We start from the raw sequence: 22,497 nt of genomic DNA, 5'->3' as shown, positions 1-22,497 counted from the left end.
TAACATTTCCATATCTGTTTTTGTTCTCAATAAACTGAGATTAGTTTTAAAGATTTAATTAAAGAGCTTAGAGCTTAAGTTGCCTCAAGAGGGAGACAGAGTCCTTTAAATTGACGGAGTGAAACTCACCACTGGAAAAATCACATTGAAGCTTCGCAACAGAAGAAACTTCCAGAAAACTACAAGTGTTTGTATCCTAATAAATACAGAGAAGAGAACAAGACAGCACACATTGTGTTTATTTAATGAAATTGCACTTGGTGATAATATTGATATGAGTCTGTCAGTGCTATGAAATGGCAGCACATGGCCACAGTACTCAGATATTTATTTAAGATTACAGCCCAATATCACACAGCACCAATGTGCCTTAAGGGATGTCTCTCGACAAATGCTATAAAGTTATCATGAAGAGGAAAGAAAGTTGCTGAGTCCGTGCGCCTCCGTGATGGAAAACGCATTTTTCTCCTTCTGCCCTTTATGTGAAGCTCAAATTCTCCTTTTTTCCTCAGACCTGAGGAGGAAATTGTAACTTGAAGGGGAGCAGCAGTGTCATTAAAATGATCCTGAGTTGTTTTACTGAGTGGTATCATCGCTCCATGTGACTCCCACACTGCGCTCTGGCCATTCATTTCTTGGAGGGGAGGAGTTTGCGGAGCCACAGAGGGGTCAAAACAAAATGTGCGTCCCCGACTGAAGCAGCATATTTCCGCCTCGGATCGGTGCCGTCCTCAACATCTCTGAGAGGAACATTTCAATGGACTGTCCTCCGAGGCTGCGCGGGTCGTCGTTGTGACTGACAGCTGCTCTCTCTCTGCTCACAGTCTGATCTGAACCAGAGGATGGATGGAAACTTTCCACCGGCTGCAGTCTTGTCAGTAGTCCTGCTCACCGTCGCACTGTCCTCCTCAGCAGCTTTTCTGGAGCCTTACGACCTTTTATATGACAATGCGGTGCAGGCGTTTTACAGCGGCGACTACGGAAACGTGGTGCGCTTCATGGAGGGAGCGCTCAGCAGCTACAGAGAGGTCCGGCGCACCAAGGTCCGGTGCAGACTGAGGTGCCAGGACCAGCATCCCTTCGATCAGGCTCTCTCCGACCTGCGCTTCTTCGACGTGGTCCTCCGGAGAGCAGCGTGCATGAACACATGCATCGAGGAGAAACTCGGCACCCAGTCCGTGCACAAAGTCAGCGAGGATGTAGCGCAGGACTTCCACAGGAGGATCCCCTACAACTATCTGCAGCAGGCTTATCTGAAGGTAGGGGGGTGGGGGGGGGGATTTGCATGTGAAGCAGGGTCAACTGAGTGAGCCCCGTTGTTGTCCACTGGTTTACTTTGCTGCTGCATTCTTCATCAGCTGGCTGCTGCAGCCCAGCAGCACGATGCAGAGTGATGAGAGGTCGGAGGACGAGTTCAAAGCACATGGAGACCAGTCGGGCTCATGTAGTGTAGTGTAGTGTAGTGTGTGTAGTGTAGACACAAGACAGAACTGGGCATCTACACACCTCACATAGTGGATATTAATCTGGGTATTTACAGATGAACATGCTCTACAGTGTCCACATGTGTCAGACAGTGGTGATGATAATAGATTTACTCACAAGTGGACCAAGACTCTGCAGCTCAGCCACAGCTGACTGACCCTACACTCATGTCTGTCCACTTGGTCTTATATTTCTTATTTCTTCTTTATTTTGGAACAAATGCTTGTGGGCTTCTCTGTTTTGGTAGGTTTAACTTTTCCTTTCTCTTTCCTGGAACATATTGTAAAAACATAAAAAGTCACACACTAGATATTATTGATAAACTTTTAAACGTTTAATAAAGTAGCAAGAAAAAGTATGTGAACCCTTTGGAATTTATATGGTTTTCTGCATTATTCAAATAAAACATGATCTGATCTTCATCTAAGTCAAGAGTATTAACAAATATAATGCGCCTCAATGTGCTAGTGGAAAAAGTATGTGAACCTAAACCATACTTTTTCTTGCCACTCTCTACATGTTTCACATATTTGTTATTTGGTGTTGATTCATCCAAATTTCCAGAACAGCCATTCCCGTGAGGTCTGACTTTTGGTTGTGGTGATGTTGAGCACCAGGCGTGGGAACAATCCAAGACACAGATAAAACAGGAGAGCACAGTGTATTCCTTATTTAGACCGTGTGCGCCTCTATGTTTGCCCCAGGAGCATAAGTCTGATTGGTCTGTCGTACTTTCAGAATATTTACAGTTTTATATTAGTGGTCATGACAGATATTTTGAAGACTCCTTATTTAGAAAGAGTCAGAATTTACAGGGGTTTATTAAACGTTTTGTATTTCCGTGTGTATCTGAAACAATAATGCAGGGAAATTGTCTTTCTGCATCTGTCTCTCATCAACAGTCAAATTCAGGACACTCTGCAGAGTGAATACTTAAGTCTTAGTGTAATTATCAGACAGCAGTCACTACATTTTAGTATTGGCTAAGAACTCAGACAGTGTTTGAATATTAGACTCCGTTTTACCCTCACATGAATGAGAAAGTGGCATTTTACCATAGTTGGAGCTCAGCTGGAAGCTGGTGCCAACTCCTCACACAAACCTGAGACCCAGTCAACTTCCTCTGTGCCTCACAGCAGCTCGGCTCTGAATGTCCGAGTGATGACACACAGCTTCCACTGCTCCGAAAGCGGTGGGAAGTTAATGGGCTCTGTTACTGTCTGCGGACACATTTCTTTCTGAATCAGCAGAGAAAGACTCAGAGCTGATGTGATCCTCCTGTCTAGACGTGAGCATAGACCCAGCCTTACATACATATTCTCATCCAGCTGTAAAAATAGTTCTCATCTCAAAGAATTATTATCCCTCTAACATCTGTTTGGAGCAAAAAGTGGCACATTGTTGTTTTTTCCTCTCACAACAAAACAGAAGCTGAAGCTGCCACGAATATTAGCTAAGATCTTCATTTCAGCCTCCTCTGTGTTGGTCTGTGCCTCCTGGTGCGTTTACGTCTGTATGGACTGAATAGGTGGCGGCACATCGGAGCTGAGAGGTGATGTTACCACAGGTAAGGAGAGCCAGATCTGGGGCGCTCCCATTGGCCAGGCTGACGAGAACACATCACGCCAGTCGGTGCTTACTCACACACATTAGTATCTTGATCTTCAGTGTGTATATACGTGTTCAAACGGCCTCACGTGTGTGTTGCTATGTGGGGTTCTTGGTGGTGTTTGTGAAAATAAATAACATTCCTGCAGTATTTAACATTCCAGCATCACACGCCCTCCTGCTCACAGCCTCAGGTACAATGCTACCATTGGATCTGTTAGAAAAGGTTCACAGTCACCAACTGTTCTCCTCGCTCAGGCTGCTGCGTATGTCCCCAGCTAGGCCGTCATTTAGCCTGGCAAATATTTTATTTTCCTCTTGTAGCCTGTTTGCTTTTCTTTAAAAAGAGCCATGCCACCTTTCTCTGGGACTAATGAGAGACATTGGTAGCTGCCAGCTGACTGGAGCCTGATGACCTCTTGTGATCTCTGCCACCGTAGCGCTTGCTGCAGTCGCCTGCATGCAGAGCGACCTAAGCCCCTAAATTGCCCTCAGGGGGGCAAATAAAGATGATATCTCCAGCCGCTGTCGTCCTGATCTGATAGCTCCAACTGCTATCAGCTGCTGTCACTAAAATCAGTTGAAACTATCATATCCTAAAACAGAATCTGCATATGTTTACTTCACCTTACACATAAGAGAGAAGCATAAACTGAACCTCTTCAGTCCCACTGACACGCTGCTAGTCAGTCATTGCAAAGATATATTGTGAAACTGCCAGTGTGTATGTAACATAAAGTCTACTGAGTATTGGATATAGCTGTAGTTTCAACGAAGAGCAGGAACAACATGACACAGGATATAGATGTATGATACTGTCATGTATTTATACTGTAGTGTAATAGTTTCCTTTAACAACCCTCTGGGAATGAAATCAATTTGGATGTTTAAACGTTCACCTGAGATTTTTGGCATCTCGAACACTTTTATGTAAAACAATCTCAGTCATATTTTCTCCCTATGATAAGAATTTGTCATATCGTGATTATAATGTAGCTGCATGTTGATGTGTTTCCATACATGCTGTATCATGGGCATATCATATGAACCGGCAAACTAAATAAGCACGGTGGAAGGCCGGGCCAAGAAACGCAATGCTAAGTCTAAGTTGGCGAGGAGGCTTGTACTTTTTTTATGACGATCCAGTTTATCCCATACAGATTTGGGAGCAGTAACTTTTACGATGCAGAGTGATGTGCGCTCAGTTTAGCCCCAGATCTGAGAGCAGATTAGACTTTCAAAACTGTGCAGCAGTGTTTTTGCAGCATCAGTGTTGAGCAACAAAGATAAACACCGAAAAATGTGGAGATTTGGCTTCACTATCGTGTGACACATTCAAATAATTGCACTGACATAACAGACGGGAAAAGCGTCTTTTTCTCGTGAGCTGATCTGTCCTGGGAATCGGGACGCGATTCGGCAACCATCCCATCATTATTGTGTTTTGAGAACTCCGCAGTTTCTCCCAGCGTGACGGTAAAAGGTGAGGAGAGGTCAGGACAGTCTCTGAAGCCTGCTGATGCTGGGAGCTCACGTTTTACAACACCCTTTATTCTGCGAATGTGGTGACTTGATTCCAGCACAGCGGGCAACCTGTGGCTCAAGTACAGCCCTCCTCAGCTTTGATGGTCATATGATTGAATGAAATCTGCTGCCTTTGGTTGTGATTAGAGGTTTTGTGTTGGTACAGTATGTGTGAAGGGCTGGCAGCGGTTGCAGTGATCTGGTACATTCTTGCACTCTGTTTTAAGTTTTGGGGCCCCCACATCAGATTGAACCCCATGAGGAATGTTGGACGCAGTGAAGGGAAAATGACCAGATCAGTGTTTGTGTTCTTCAGATCAGTCATAGATGATGTTATTGTCGTCTGTAACTGATAATATGGAGTCCAGACAGAGGGAGAGAGAGGTCTGTCTTTGGATTGTTTAAAGACTCGGAGCCAGGGAGCATGACAAGATTTAGTGCAGGAAGACGTATGACTACCACACCTTGTTTTTACTTGCCATCAGCTTTTCACCCTGATCAGAAACTGAAATGTCCATTAGCGTGAAGCAGTTTTATTATATTGAATCACATTTTAGCATTTTCAAATAAATGTTGTGAGGACATGCTTTAAAGGAAAGCTCAAAAATACGGGACATGGAGTCTTTGGGATCTTGATAAGTGGTCTCACACAATCTCCTATAACAACCACAACACGTTGTATTTATATAAATATATTTTTGCAAGAATTAAACAAATCAGATGTTTAGTCTTTAGCTAGAGTTGTTTCTTCCCACAGCTAGACTAGCTGTTCTAGCCTCAGAAGCCCAGACATTGTAGCACTGTATCTTCAACTGTATGTACATTTTACATTTTAAACACAAACTAGCATAATAGCATTTATGACATTAACCTACACTGCCTGTTCAAAAAAAAAAAAATTCCCACACTCTAATATTTTGTTGGTCCGCCTTTAGCTTTCATTACAGCATGCATTCACCATGGTATCATTTTAATAAGCTTCTGCAATGTCTCATTTATTCCCGTCCAGAGTTGCATTCGTTTTTCTTCAAGTCTGACCGCTGTGCAAAGTCTTCTCCAGCACATCCCAAAGATTCTCAATGGAGTTAATGTCTTGACTCTGTGGTGGCCAGTCTATGTGTGAAAATTATGGATCATGCTCTTTGAACCACTCTTTTTCTATTCGAGCCTGATTGATCCTGGCATTGTCATCTTGAAATATGCCCCTGTCATCAGGGAAGAAAAAAGTTTCATCAAGCTCCTCAGAGGTTTACTTTGCTTGATGCCAATAATTGGACTCTTCTGAAACAGATTAACATGTTTTCCACGACCACAAGATGTATCTTCTGACATGGTTGTCTAAGAAATGAGAAGCTACTCACTGCATCAGTTAGGGTTAAATAACTTAATAACTTAAATAACTTGCCAGCTGAAACATAATCATCCATGCAGTAATTATCCAATCAGAAGCTTTTACCTTCTTGCTTAGTTAAATCCATGTGGTGACTTTCTTTTTTTGGTCGGGCTGTGTATCTTACCTATATATTGTGCTGCTGCTGATGAGTTTGATCATTGATTAAAACATGTATCCCTGACTATCATGTGATTGCTGCAGCACTATTGCAGAAACATATGATTTTTTAACTTTGTGTTCCTCACATGAACTCAGAAAAACTGGAAACGAACTAAGACACTATAATTTTATAGACGAAATTGAAATACTTCCAAGTCCTCCCTCGTAATAAAAAGCCCCTTTGAAATATAAATCATGTTTATGATGTCAACTGGAGATTCCTTCAAGACCTATCGCAATTCTGGATTTAATAAATATACATAACAAATAGTCACCTTCTACTCTCCACACACCTGCAGGGCTACAATATCGGCACCCCTATCCTAGTGTGCAGTGCTTTGCCCAGAAGCTCAGACAGTGTGGCACTTGGCTGTGGCAAAGGTCTTATGCATGACTGGATTTGAGTGCATAATGCGCCACAGGAATGCGGGGGCATGCTGTGGCATAACACACCAATATTCTTTTCACCCTGATTAACGATTGAATGGCTGCAGGAGAGGACGAGGTTGGTTAAGATTCGCTCCTGAAAACACTGCACACATGGGACGACACAGCGGCAGGTTGTGGACTTGTTGGCTTGGAGATGACTTTGTCGAGCGCTGGCATCCGTGAGCACGTAGCTGAGTCCAAACACAACAGCAGACTTGCCAAAAGTAGGAGCCGATGGCAATCAAGACATCTTTGATTTTAAATCCAAACATTCACTTTTGATGAATTGAGATATCTATCTCAGTGATTGCAGACTGACCGCAGTGTATTCTTAATTTATGGAAGATCACATTATCCCCTGTCGCAAAGGGAGGATTTGGGCCCTGATTTATTCTCTAGAGACAGCCGACTGCAGAACAGCCTTTATACATACTGTATGTGTGTGTATGTAGACTTCTGTTTGATGAGCGTGCAGCAATCGGTGCTACTAAAGATTCTTTGCTTGTGTTGTTTGTATGTTTACTTGCATCCATGCCTGTACATTCTGCTTGTTTGTTTATCTTTGTGTTGGTGATTATCAGTCTGGCCAAAGACTCCTGGGTGTCTGAGTGCAGAAATCCGAACTGGGATGGAAAAAAAAAAAAGTTTGCCAGGCATCTGTTCAGCTTCACTTGTGACTTGAAGTATGCGTTGGCTGCTTCGGGGGTGCAATAGAGAAAGCGTCTCTATCCCTCGAGGTGTCTTGTTGTTTTCCATCAGCACATGCAAAAGTTGCTTTCGTTTGTGTTTTCCTGGAATACAGGGAACATATTTATTTTAGGCAAGTATAACTTGACTGACAAATGTGTTGACATTGCAAGAAAAGGGACAGTTTTGAGGATGTACTGCTTCAAACAAAACATAGACAAAACAAATGGCTGCAAGCTCAGAGCCAGAGTACCCAGCTTTTTTTTTTTTTGTTGCTTTTAATTTCCCTTTCACTTAAACTGTTTGTTCACAGGAAACCACTGGTCAGTCCTGTATCCACACTGAGTCGCTTATTGTCCTCAGAATAAACACAGTATTTGACTTTGACAGAACTGTTGGCACAGATGGAAAAACAACCTTTTAGTCTACACAAAGAGTAAAATGTTGCTCAGGTTTTCTGAGGTGTACTACGTGCACCTCACGGCGTATTAAATTCTGCTGATGTCTCGAGTTGCTTCTGTCCTCAACACATCATTTCTTGGAAGCGGAGAGCTTTGGGGTGGAAACCACAAAGAGGGTAGGGGACGCAGGAAGCCTGTTCTGGAAAATTAAATTGTTTTATAGTCATTTTCTAGTACTTTATTTTTACCCTCACTTTTGATGTAGATGCCAACGACATCGCTCACTCACATATATAGTTTATTCTGCCGAGTCATGGATTGAACTGAAACCTCCCCTGTTAATTGGGTGAAACTTTACTCCAGTCCATTATGGCAGGAGGTTTAAGGTATTTGGTATGTGGTCCCAGTAGCAGCGAGCAGATACATGGCAAGGTCAAATGTCTTTCATAATATTCAGTTTGTTGGACAAGGACTTTTTGTACATGTTAACTTACGAGTTGACGACAAAGGAGCTGGAGAAAATCATGTGAAATCATCAATGAATCAGTGGAACTTAAGGTAGGATTGTTCCCCAAAGCAAAGAGTGCGCTCGATTTCAGCCTAAATGAGAAAACTTTAAAAACCAGATTGCGCCTTGCTTTTCACAAATGGTCGGTTTGTGAAAAGCAAACCAAATATCATGATAGCAATCAATACAACAATGATAAAACAGTGGTTCTGGGCCGCTGCTTTCTCACAACAAACAGGTTTAAGTATGAAAGCACTCCTAGTAAATCAAATCCCATCTGAAGATTTACATTCTGGATCACACGCCAAGTACATGTCGGAGACGAGGGTCATTCGTGTTTTAGAGGAAGTTTGTTTGCCTTTTAAACTCCACAGCTGCTTCCTGTAAAATCTAATTAGACATGTTGATTGTTTGTCCAGCCCCACTGTTCTGTTGTCAGCCTGCAGGGCGATGATCTCGTCGTGCTTTAAAGATATTTAGGAGAATATGTCTTGCATCAAAATGAAATACTTCAACCACATCCTGTCTGTCGTCTACAGTATATATCCTGATGTACAGGTGTCTTTTTTCCACACTGTGAAAAGACAACATTGTAGTTCTCTAAGTCCACCTTATGCTACACTTCACCAAGTTAAGTTTGACAGTTGGCATTGAGAAGGGGGGACCACTTCCAACTAACACACTCCCTTCTTCCTCCCTCTGACTGCCAAAGAATAATTCATCTTAGCTGTGCGTAATGCCAGGATTTCCAACTATTATCCCCTGCTGCTCTGTGACCTGCTTATCTTTGTCGTTGGATCTAAGCATCCCCTGTTCCTAAGAGCTTTTTTCCCTGCAGCAAACAGGTAGTATTACACCAATTTGAGACAGGAGAGAGTCGTTTTCATGATCCCTTGTTGACCTGACCCCTGGCCGACACAGACCTTGCAGCGTCTCCACATCTGGTTCACATCTCTGTGAATTGCAGCTAATAACAGCGCTAAACAGCGCTGGGCTCAAGGAGCAACAGGTAGGCTTCTCTACTTTATCAAAGTGTAACATGAGTGAGAGAAAGTGAGGGTGAAGCTGGAATCTACTGCACTAAAGCACTGACTTTTCATTGGTAACACGTCGTACAGCCAATGAGAGGTTATGCACAGTGCTTCAGGTAGATTTGTCTGTCAACGTACTGCTGGTCTCAATTTGGAGCTAAGCCCTCTATCATCTGTATGAATAACTTATATAAATACAGTGGCGTTTTCTCAAAGCCGCTTTATAGCCTCAAACTACCTCGTGATTGTTGTTTATGTTTATTATTCATCCTGCTTAAATCATATTGAGGCAATTTCATACCAGACAATAATTCATCTGTTTCTAAAAGAAATCCACCAAATCCCCAAACAAAGCTGAAAATAATTTTAGACCGCAAACATCCGGCTGTCTCATATGTCTTCAAGACAATAGTGATGAAACAGAAGTGTGTACCTTCCCTCACAAAGATCCAAATGTCCCTAAAGAACCTTTGCTGTAAATTCAGGACTTATCGTGTGTGGAAAAAGTTCAAGTGACGTCAGTTTTGCATCATCCCTGGCTGTCTCCTGTTCTACTTTAACGATTAGCTGTAAAGAGAGGAGCGAGATATGAGGAGTTACTCAGGATGGAAGAAGAAAATAAATAAATAAATAAATAATAAATGTCTGTTCAAACCGAAAGCATGGCTGCACCAGTTAATTATAATCACATCAAAGAAACTTTATTTTAGCAATTCATTGACTTGCCAGCTTGAATTTGCATACTCCTTTTTTTAAAGTGATATAGTGGATTTGTTAGCATTCAGTTCAGGTCCAATCTAGTGGTAGTTTGTGCTCTGTGCTCTGCCCCAAAGATATAAAATTTAAACAAGTCCAGAGTGGCGTGTATTTTTTAATGTGTATAATGCCAAATTCATGCTGTGATGTGTACGCAGAGAGAGACAAACCCGTGGCAAACAAGAAAACAAACTGAGCAAAGTTGCAGGATCTACAAAGTAATTGTGGTTTTACAGATTCTGTGCATTTTACAATATCACTTCCAAGGTCCTTTGCTGTAACTCGTAAGCTTTAATCAATATGTTTGTTCAAAAAGTTTATGTTGACCGTTATAAATGTTGCACCGTGTATCATCCTCAGTAAATGGCTGCAATTCTGGGTTTATTTTCTCAGTAAGTATTTCTTAAAGTAACAAATACACCTCAAGACACTCAGGGAGATTTGCTCTTTAAGCCTTGTCATAAAGGCCTGGTTAAATCCCTGGAAACTGACGTCAGCTAATGCTGCATGTCCAAGCTGCAGCTTATTTCACAACAGCTCTTTACAGTTGGCTAGTGTGTTTATGTTCGGCTCTGTTTTCCAGTTTAGTAATGATTCATTAAAGTACAGATTTAGACATTCAGTTTATGTAAAGCATTCACTGGACACTGATGTCACCCAGCGGGAGAGCCCATGCAGAGAATGTAAACCTTACTGGCTACAGTTGTGATTTCTGAGAGAAAACAACTTCAGAGCTGTCACTTGAAGACGATGTATTACCCTCTGAACATATGCACTCAATAAAGGTGAAGGCATCACTCTTCCTGAACGTCTGCATGCAAAGTCAGAGGGATAAGGTTAAAACAAATGCTTCCTGCTGCTGTAATCGTAAACATTACAGCACAGCCAAGACCAGAAAACCCGCAGAGTTCTGGAGAAAAGAGGTTTCTAGAAAATAACATGCAGAGCATATCCAGTGTCGCCCTGAGTACGTCTGCTTTGTATAATTGGGCGGCATGTTTACAATCATTTATTATTGTTTTGTGCTGTATCTGCCTTCTATTTGCTAAAGCTCTTGGTTCTTGCTGTTATAGTTATGGTGTGTATTAGTGTTTATTGAAGAGGCCTTAAGAAAGAAAAGAATATGAGACGCATGAGTTGACTTTACAGTGTAGTTTGTGCTCAACACAAACCATAAGGAAAGTAATTCCTTATAGAGTGTGTGGGGACCAGTTGTGTGTTGGGGTTGGGCTGCATCAGTCTTAAATACAAATTCTTCAGTTCTTAGGACTTTATATCATGGTGTGATGAGTCCAGTGTCATTATTAAAGTCCTCTTCTACCCACACAATGAGCGAGTGTGTGGAAAACCGAGCTGGGGCAATGCTACAACTCGGCTGTGACAGCTCCACTTCATAGGAATTTAATAGAAACAGGATTATCTCTTGTATTGGTGCCTGGTATTGAAGTATGGCCTGTAAAATAGACTTGACAGGTTTCTTAATTTAGCAGACTGAATAGTTGGGGCGCTTCAGCCCCAGCTCAGAGGTATTTACAGAATGTGAGTCCTCTGGAAGGCCAAAGCTGTCCCACACTGTCCTGACCAGCTTTGCACAAAGAGTTTGAATCAACAAATAATGCTTAAAAACTGTTATGTACAGAAGAAGCTGCCGTCTCTGCCTCTTATAGGACTGTGAAATGTCCTCTTGCATATGATCGTGCATTCTTCTAATTATCTTTTTATTAGTTCCTACTGTCTTACATGTTGAAGCAGCATTTTCCCCCCATTAAATAATAATAATCACTTGATTCCACGTAACTTTCCATTTAAGCAGTGTTAATATTTGTGTCACCATATCAACGAACTGCAATGTTTATCTATATCAGTTATGTGAAGTAAGGTTTTTACATTGTGACTTGTTGATACCAAGTTAATTATTTTAACACAAGGCCAAGTGCTGAAGTGTTCTGAAGTGTCTCATAATAATATTAATGATAATGAGACCACTGCATTCCAGACCTGATGAACTTTTAATTGTCATGATTGGCACAGGCTCCACAACAAAATGCTGCTGGCCATAAGGAACGTTGTCTCTTCCACTTGAAATATTGCACGATTGCGCAACAACGCTGTTAAGTGATGAAGCAGATAGCAGTGTGGATATAAAAAGGCCATGTCGCCGAGTGGGTTTGGAAGCTCTGAACACAATGATTCTCTTGTATATACAGTGTAGGCAGCTCACGGCTGTTTCATCCCTGTCAGGACATCTGTAAAACGACTTCGCAGTTGGCGGTACTGTATGTTCCGCCGTTTCTCGACAAGTTGATGGGTCCGCAGAGATTCTGACTCTAATTTGTCCTAAGAAACATAAACATTAAAGCAGCTTCTTCCTTTGAGTTCAGATACTGAATTGAAATAGATTTCGCTTTATTCAGCCTCCTCAGAGAACTGTACATTTGTCCGTGAAGCCCTAATGCGCTGACGTGTTAGAAATCCACCAGACTCAGTTATTTCCTTTTCAGTTTCTTTACTGGCAAACCTCTACACCCCAAGCTCTTTTAAAGTAAGACCAACATGTTTGTTTTTAATAGTCTAAATGGGGTTGCCCATGGTTATATTGTTTTTTGTTAATTATAGGTGTTAAGCCCTAAGAATATCTCGCACGTTTCTGGCACATGTTTTGTCAGAGTGTGATGTTTTGTGTCTACTGGCACCCTAAAACAAATCATAGCCTGCATATTGTAATTAACCAAATTCCTCACTTTACTGCAGCTTAAACAAACTGAGCCACATCTCATTAAGAACGTTCAACGGAAGCCGAGCTACAGCGACGAGAGACGTTTCCACCATCCTTTTGTTACAAATGAATGAAATCCACTTCAGGGGCTCACCTTGTGGGCCGGTTTCTAAGCAGCAGCGGGGACACAAACACAAGCAGAGTGAGGGTTGATGGTCTGTGGTGCGGTGGCCCTTTTGCATCCCTTCATCAAAGAGGAATTTTTACATGGTTTTGGGTTTTGGGACTATGTCATTCTGGGGAAATGAGCAGTTAATTCCTCAAGAGAGTCTGGATGGAGATTGGTACGAGAGAGCAGAATTTGACTTTCAGTACAGAAAGGCCTTTGTAGAGCTGTGCTGCTGATGACATCATGTAGATGTTGGAAAGTCTACAACCATCCATTGTTATACATACATTGAGTGGGAAAATCTGGCCACGGGTTATTAGAATCCGATAGTGTAGTTTCTCTGGAGTCAAGTTTTATTAGTTTTACTACTTCTACTACTTTTAAAAAACAATGCCACTGAGGATGCACTCTCTATAAAGACACCTCTTCATCCTCTCTACATACGACACGCTTTTTATCTCGTGTGTCGGCCTCTGTTCACTGTGGCTCCATCTCAGCCAACAGTAACCAAGCCCATTTTGTTCTTACTTTCAGGGTGCAGTGTGGTTTTTCTGTAGATATTTGCTACATACCGTGAGGCCTCCGTATTTCATGTTTTCCGTGCCTCTACTGTACAGCCCGGCTGTGGTTTCATGGCTGAGGCGGTGAGGTTTTACTGCACCGTCAGCCTGATGAAGGCTTCAGCGCAGGCTGCATGTGTGGTGGGAAAGGCACGGCCGAGAGGCTCAGTAATGGGATGCACAGTCACTGGCTTGGCCTCAGACATTTCAGCTCTGCCAGGACAAGATGAGCTCATGTCAATTAATGGTGCTACAGCAGAATTTAAACGTGGAATGAATGATAGGCTAGATATTGTGCGATCATTTTCCAACATGGATTCTCTGTGATTGACGCTGTTTTTTGTTCATACAGTTGTGCTACATTCACACCAGATATCTGAAGTATTTATATTTAACCCTATACTGAGATGTTTGCAACTCTGCCAATCAGCTCTGTTCATATTTGGGAGTGTCAATAATATGAGGGTGCTACATGATTAAAAAGTTTTTTTGATGAAGACATATGCAGACATTTTGATGAGGTTTCTATAAATGTGTTTTGTTAACACGGACACCTGTCCGTTTATTGGTCTAGCTCTAAAAGAGATCATGCTGACATCGCCAGTAGCCCCACTGTACATGTTTGAAGTGTTGCCATCAAGGTTAAAACACAGTCTTTACCGACGCTGGTGTTCTGCTATATCTTCAGGTGCTTTTTTTAAGTGGTTTCAGCCTTAACACTGGAAACTCTCAAGTGCTAGAAGATGAGGTATTAGCTCTGGAATGAACAATGGCTTCTGGGAATATTGGTACAGATTTGTCATTGTCTCTCTCGTTAAACTAGTCTGCCAGGGGATCATTGAGTGATGAGTTTAGAAAGAAACACAGTGGCCTCTGTGTTTTCAGTCATGGCAGCTTTGTCTCTATTCATCCTCGACTTTGCTTCGACATCTATACCCTAGGGCACACACACACACACACACAGTGGGGTCAGATTAGACCCTACCTCATCCTCTGGAAAAGATAAAAGCTAAATTACACTTGTGCCTTTAACACATAAGCTACACAGGGAAACATATTCAGTTGCTGTTCTCCACCTGTTTAAAAGATAAATGTTTGAAGGTATTTGGAAATGTCTTAGGTTTGTTTTCTTTTGTTAGTCCCACCACTTACAGCTGTCAGGGCTTAGTGTAGAAATGTGTACACACAACGATCCTTCATCCCTGGTTATCTTGCAGGGTTAGGGAAAAAACTACAGCAGGTATTATTACCTGCTTTATAAAAGGCTTATTCCATCACTTTGAAGCATGTACGTGTGGATACATACCTTTATGATTTGCTCAGTGAAAGTTTAGACACATACCTGTCACCTGCTGCTTTGTAATTCTGTTTTAGGAATTACCCCTGTTTTCGAAGGATGTTATTACTGTCTCTGTTGTTAACTTGTGCCTCCTCACCTCAGGCTATAAAAGCCATCGAGCGAGTTCTCCTTTCCAATGTCTTGAAGGTAAAGAAGGTGAAAATTTGTCTTTATGACTATACCACGCATACTATCTATCAGGGCATTGCAGCCTGCAACAAAACCAAAATAAAAGAGCTCTCGTTGGAATATTGTTTCTTTAAATTGTGGTCAGCAGCTGATGAAGATAATGGAAACAACAGTTGTGGCCGGAGGCTCCGCAGTTGGTTGTCGTGTCACATCGTCACCCCCGTGTGCACAGAGGCTTTCACTGAGACAAGCACAGATATGGCTGATGTCATTCTCAGAGGTTCAGTGTGAGCCAGCTGTGGAGAGAGAGGAAATGAGGTCAGTCCACACTCAGGGAGTGCTCCCCCCACGCCCCCATCCCCCACCCACACACCATTAATAACGATAATGAATTTCTTTGGTTGTTTGGATCATTTCTCAGTGTTTATAAGCAGGGGTTTTATGATACCGTGACTGTGAGCTCCCTTAAGATATGAACTCACACTTATTGAGCACAAATAGCCTCAACAGTGGCACTGATCGAACTCTCCCGAAAGCTTTTGTTTTAGGAGGTCTGGTGGTGGTGTTTTTCCCTTCCAGATTGCTGGGGATTTCCTCTCCTCCCCTGGGGACATCCTGTTATCTGAGTTGAGACTCAGTGGAAAGACATCGTTCCAGTAACCAGACCTTTTCTTCTCTCCAGATTACTACATTTGATTGATGCAGACACTTTTTTTTCTAGTCTTAAACTCCACATTCAATATCTTGGCTCCACTTAGCAGCGTTGATGTTGTATTTCACTGAGTTGCAGACCAGAGTATTAAGTTGTTCAACTGCCAGATCACGAAAGGAAAAAGAAAAGGGAATACAGATAAATCATTCACCACCATACCTCGAGCAGCTGTGTGTGGGATGACTCAGGTCGGAATAAAAGGAAACACCTTTTAAGGAGAAATTAATGAAATGGCTCAAAAGAACCACATTTCTTGGGAAAGAAATTTTGTTAGTGGTCATCTAATGTTGTTTTATCGTTGTGCATAGGAGGGGGTTTAAGTAACGTGAGGTGTAGTGTGAACATTTAGTCATTTGGCACAACAGCCCCACACAAGAGTCTTAAACAGTACTTGCAGAGGGAGGGAGACTAATAGAAATATAGGAAATTTGTGCTCCAGGGCCAGTTGTTAAATAGCTGGGTGGGGTGAACCCTGACCTCTCTGGCCTGTACTTTGGTTAACATGTCAGGTTGTCATTTTCTTCTCCACCCTAGAAAGACTCCTATTAATGCTAGAGTTACACCCAAAATGTGCTTTTATAGTAAAGTGGAGCGGTGGCCACATGAAAAGATGCTGCGAGAGAAAAATCTTTTGCTTTTAAATCGTGACACTTTAATGACACGATGGGGCGCTCATCCATGTAATAGGTAAAAGTGTCATTTTGCAATTGAGTTAAAGAAGAACCACAAACCACATCTACATCTACAGACATCTGTTTGCAGCTTGATTTGGCTTCTTCTGTTTGTTTGTTTTTTTGTTTTGTTTTTTTAGCCTGATACTCGTCCAAGTTTAGTATCAGATATTTTCCCCTCTTCATTTCCTCTTTAATTTAGACTCAGCACAATGATCTCTTTTCATGTCTGGAGTAAGAGAAATATTACAGGGGCAGCAGCTTCTCAGGTCTGGATCAGGATGTTGGGATCAGCATATGTGTGCGTAACATTTCCAAATGGATTCATACCAAACCTGTACTTATTCAGTCAGCTTGATCGTTTGCTGAAATCTGGTGAACTTTATTTTAAATATTTTCTCAACGTGTTTTCTATTCAGAGGACTGATGTTTCTCATAATGACCTAGTGTCTAATTCTAGACCTCCTGTGTGCCCTTCTCTGCCAAACCACTTCCTCACAGTAGTATAACAGCAGAGTCCAGACCAGAAACTGAGACCTGTCAGCCCCTCACCTCTGTAGTCACAGGTGATATCCATCCAGCAAATGCCTCAAAATACTAAGTTTAATAGTTGCTGAGCTCCAGAAAACTCCCGGTTAATTACTTTAAGTGGCAGCTGGCATTGTTTCCTGCCAGAGTCACAGCCCTGAAAATAAGTTTTAAAGTGGAGCAGAGATTGTTGGAGTTGCCAGATTCTGAATGTTTAGGATTCCTGGAAGAAGAGATCCTCTTAGCTTGTGTTGTGGTGTTTGGCAGGAAGGATCACAAAGCTGGACTCTGCCGCTGTGTGCTTTTATAAGCTGCTGATGAGGTAGAGACATTTCAGGGGAGAACAAACATAAATTTAGAGAAGATCTTCTCCCTTTTTTCATGGTCAGCGCTTGCCATTATTTATTTGCACTACTCAATTAGTCCAGAGAGACAGTAAGAAAAGATTGGAGCTCACAAAAGTAGACGTGCAGACACACGCATGAGCACACAGATACTCAAACAAATGTCTTCCTGATGTGTACATGTGAGGCTGCACGCGCGTACAGCAAAGCTGCTGCAGGTGAGACACATCGGGAAGCAACAACTCAACACATGCATCCTGCCCACACACATCTCTCTAATCCAAACTGATGTCATAGTCACTGTTACTTAGCCCTCGACAGGTGATCTCAGCACGTTTTTACTTCTCGAGGTCTTCTTTGCAGGAAGTGGCCAGTGTTCAACTGCAGAAAGTGTGTTGCTGATTTATTTAACGCAGCACGACCACCGCAGAAACCTATTGCCAGGTCAGCTGCTCTCCCATGCAGACTGAAGGGTGCCGATATATATCTGTTTCAGGAAGGCTGGCACAGATGAATTAGCTGCTGTCAGTCACGCGCTGTCATCAACAGTGCATGGAGAAATGACACATGCAGAATCCATTTGTAAAGATGTAAATAGTAAAGTTGTATTTTAGCGACACCGGCAGCAGTCTAATTATCTATTAGGGTGTGCACTGAAGGTTTTTGTAATTAAAAGGGAATGTGGGTCATAGCTGGGGACATGACAGATAGATACAATAGTTACAGCCTGTTAGACCCCATGAAGAGCGCTGGTCTGTGAAGCTAGTTTGGCAGAGAGGCCAAACCACATTAGTGCAAGTTCATGAATGAATGAATGATGAATTCACTTTTCTATGAGTCACAAATCCCACAAAATGATTCTTTTAATTGTTAGATAGACACAGAATAGTTGAGGATGGGCGGCTTTTATACTGATAATGTAGTGCATATTAAATCTAAGAGACTTGTGACTTAATTAGAATATTTGGTACACTTTGACTGGATCTGAAGTCCATATGTTTTTTTTTTATGTCTTCAAGGCTTTGCCTCTACAAGATATGAGGTTGTGTACTCACTGACATTTTTATTATTGTTTCCCTCTGTGATTTATAGTTACTTAGCAAACCCAATATAAATGTCACTGTTTCTATAGAAAATCAGTTGTTGGTATTTTCAATTTCACTACATTATTTAACTTTGAGTCTCACAAAAATGCTAAATGTTGAGTCTGTGATGTAGGGTATCATTTTCTCATTCACACACACACTGTACACACTTATAATTTGATTTGCACACAGACTTTCACTGTGTGGCCATGGAGGAGGAAACAGAATCTAAACAGTGTTATCAGCACACAAGCAAATAGTGTAAGATTGTAAACAGACTGCACATGTGGACCCGCTCTCTCCTCTGTTCCCCCGTCTTCTCTTTTTCTAGATAGCATAGTACTGTGGAGAATTCAGCCCTGGACTTTCTGCAGCTTATAAAAGCTTTGGTCTCTAAATAGGCCCAATCATGGAAGCACATACTTTCACAATTTCTTTAATTTGGCATGGAATAAAAGCCAAATGGACAGACTTGGGCTCAAATGGAGGTCAATTGGGTTTCATTATTGTGCACCCACATTGCTAGCAGGTCCCATACCCCCGGCGGTGGAGGCATGTGAGGGTTTCCCTTGTAACAAAGAACAATGGAGGGCAGAAGTAAAGTGGAAGCAGCTTTTCATAATGAGGAATGGAAATCCTAGCTGGACGTGTATTTAAACCCTCAAGGAGAAACCACATGAAGCATATTGTTGCCAGATCGGAGCCACAGACTGTATGCTGCACTGATTATTTATTTCTTGGTTCCATATTGACAGTGGTGTCCGCTGATTCTATATCAGTTCATCTTAGCGACTTTCACACAAAAATGCTGCATGAACTTGGTCAATGGTTCCAAATGTGCAGCAGCAAAGATGATCCCGCAGCATCTCTGAAATTAAAAGCAGCAACAAGTTTAATTCATGTTGTACAAAACCACAGCCTACAGTATACAAGTACAGTCAAACTGTCCCACATTACCCCGTTATAAGCAGTTTCCCTACAGCACACAGTCTCTTTTATGGAGCCATGCGACTAAACCCGTAAACCACTTTTCGGGCCTGGCGAAGCTTTTGATAACATCTGTTTTACATCCAGATTTCTAGATGGTATAGTAAAACCATGATGTAAAAAAAAAAAAAGGGTGTGAGGCTCTAAGGGGAATCCTTAGAGAAAGTCTGATTAGGGAGTGACGGCGTTTGTCTTCTGTGGATAAATCGCAGCATTATTACCTAAATAATACGAAGACAGTGCCAATAAGTTGCCTGTTTAGTCTTTGATCTTGCCTCTGTCCATGCTGACTGGCAGTCATCAAATTCAAGAAAAACAATGGCTGGCTATCAAAGAAACTCTTTTCTGGCTACACAGAAAGGCATCGTCTGAACGACAGTAGTGATTAGCTACAGAAAATAAGACATTGAAATTAGAAACAAAAACACAGACTTGAGAGCATGCACAGATCTTTTCCCCCTGTAGTAGCAGAGAAATGACCTCTGAGATGACCTCTGAAATGACTTCTTATGGGCTGGCGTGGTCTCCAAGCGTCTGGTCTAAACTCCACGGCTCCTCCATCACTGCCTGAGAACGTGAGGCATGCTGATTCCTCAGAGGTCTCACCACTAGGTCATCAAACAGGTACCCACACAACCTCTGACCTCAGCTTTGTCCAGCCGCTCCTAAACAGTCACATCAAAGGGAAAGGGCCCCCGGCCTGTACAGGCACGCTCGCTTACACAGTTACTTTACTTCTTTCTTGGTTAGTTGTTTATTCTACGTTTGTAAAACTGAGAGAAAACTGGTTATTTTAATTTCACTGTAGTGGAAAACATCTGCTTGAGAGTTGTCAAACACATATCCATCATATATACCACGTATACACACACGTGGGTAGCGAAATCCTCAAATCTAAAAATCGGAATCTAAAATGTCTCCTAATCAATAGCATGTGATCGTGTGTCTGTGTATGTGTGCCTGTGTTATTTGGCAATCTTGGCCTGAGCTCCAGTCAGCATGCTGTGTGTCAAGATTGCTAGATTTGTGTAATGTGACAGCAGCACTAGGAAAACTTGGGGTGTTTACGAAGGGAGTACAAATCACTTTGGAGGTCTGCAGAGAGATTTACTTCCATCACCCTGTGGGTGGTTCTTAATTATCTCCACCAAAGAAGCTGAAAACAAGGTCACATTGTTTCTCAGTAAAATATCTCAAGCAGCAATGTACTGACAAGTTGTCATTAGATGGACACTTGAGCATCAGTCAATAATCATTTCTGGAGATAAACATGTAGATAACTGAGAGTTTTGTAAAGAGTACATTTTCTATATCAGGAATATCGACACCATCGATACATTTTCAACAGATAAAGTTTCATTCATGGTTTTTTGTGATTCGACATCTGATGTCACTTTGTGCTTCATAACATTGAAAAAGGCATTTTTCATTTTTTTTTGTGAATTTTTAATTGGAAGAAAAAAACAAACAAACAATAATTGTCAAGAACATTTTTAGTAATTTGTCTTTAAAGGTGAACTGCTGAGATGTACAGTAGTAAACTGATGTCTTTAAGTAGTTGTTAAACAAGTGAAGGCCATGAATATAAAACTCACTCTAAATTCATTTTCCTCTATTCTAATCGTATTTTCCCAAACATACTGTAGTATGTGCAGCAGATCGTGATTATTTTAAGGACCTCTTTAACAAACATGTGTTTTAAGTTATGTGTGGTAATCCTCCCTGAAATCACTGCAGCAGTGGTATTTCACGTTCTGTCTCAAACCTTCTAATGATAATTTTTTTTTTTGTTAAAAACAGTTATTGTGCAGTAAACGGTAAAAATAAGGTCATGACTTTACCATTTTTATTTTTTCATGTGGACAAAATGTCACTAATTAGCCTCTCTGCAGTAAATAACTCGCCTTGTGCGTGTGTGTGTTTGTTTACACTCTTGTATGGCCTTTTGCTCGCACACCAGCTGACACACACGGCCCCTCGGACACAAGTTCACGAGTTTGGGTTTTGTCACACACGTCCACAAACTCTGACTGACACATGCGAGTGTGTGTGTGTGCAAAGAGCCAGATGATATGCAGCTCTGTGTCAACCCCCTGACACGACACCGCGGTCGGGTTTCGAAACAGCACCCCAGAGAGAAGTTGTGACAGGCTATGAAAATGTTTGAAATGAGGTCTTGTCAACTTTTTCTCTGAACACTTCCACTGGAGATTTATTTGCTTTCTGTCATCTCATTATGTGCAGAATGTAATTTGTTAAAATGCACTCACAATAAATTTGAGCTCTTGGTGCTGTCACATGCACGTAATCTGGACCAAAATGTCATGGTAGGGTTGTGCAAAACATTGTATTGCAGTTTTTAGTTGGGTTTCAACTATGTCGAGAATTTCTTCTATCCATAATGATGGTTCTAGCATGTCAGAGCAATTTATACCCAGTTCTTTGTTGTTAAATGTCCTTACTGGATTTATTGGACTCTCCATTTACTTGACACAGGTCCGATTTGGTTGAGGTTGTTGCTTTTATTTGTTGGATGGCCATTAAACCGATATAATTGCAGATTTATATGAGTCATAGTTAGAGTTAAGTCTTAAATAAGCTGTTAGATTAGTTCTGTAATTTAAAACAAACAAGCTACATATTCTTAGTCAGAGATGATTGTTGCCCTCTTCATCAGTATAAAAACGACCAGCAGGCGTCTGAGCTGTACGTGATCTAGTAATGTTAGGTTGAAACAGGTGTCTTTTATCATGCTGTAGGAAAAGAAGCATTTGGAAAAATCTGAAATGAGGAAGAAATGCTAAATCAAAACAAGCATTAACTTAATCTCTCTCTCTCAGTACAGCCAGAAGTCATGCAGATTATATTTTCTGCCTCCCTGAGAGTGTTTACTTGACCAATCTGTGTCTGCATTTTCTGCCTCTGTCTTGGCCCCCAGGTCATCTCGCAGCTGAGCACTAAGTTCTTCTAACCCTTCTCCATCCATTAATCCGTGCTGTTCAACCCTGGAGAGAGTATATCCTGCATCTGGTTGCATCCTCTTTAGGGAGAGACTAAACAGGAAGTAATGGAGGAAAGACACTTACAGTAAACTCCACACCACCCCACATGTCCTTGTCTACTCATGACATTACCATTTTATCGTTAAAACAGCTGGGCTGGCTCTCAGTGATGCTGGAAGGCTAAAATGAGCTAGTTTTCATCATTTTAGCTTTTCTACTAGACAGTAGGGAGTCAAGCTTAACCACTTTTGACGTTTGAACCAGGAAGTACTCC

At 41.7% G+C, this 22,497-nt stretch overlaps 1 protein-coding gene across 1 annotated transcript in view; it reads left to right on the top strand.

The window, feature by feature from the left end:
- The first annotated feature begins 673 nt into the window (after positions 1 to 673).
- p3h2 (prolyl 3-hydroxylase 2) overlaps positions 674 to 22,497 on the top strand; it is a 42,923-nt gene continuing 21,099 nt past the window's right edge. The window contains exon 1 of the mRNA XM_026345257.1: positions 674 to 1,259. Coding sequence (XP_026201042.1) covers positions 843 to 1,259 — 417 coding nt within the window. The 5' untranslated portion in view covers positions 674 to 842. The remainder of the gene's footprint in view (positions 1,260 to 22,497) is intronic.

The sequence above is a fragment of the Anabas testudineus genome, chromosome 4 (genome assembly GCF_900324465.2).
Source record: "Anabas testudineus chromosome 4, fAnaTes1.2, whole genome shotgun sequence".
Lineage (NCBI taxonomy): Eukaryota > Metazoa > Chordata > Actinopteri > Anabantiformes > Anabantidae > Anabas > Anabas testudineus.
Note: the sequence above shows the minus strand (reverse complement) of the source record. Positions and strands in the feature narration are given on the sequence as shown.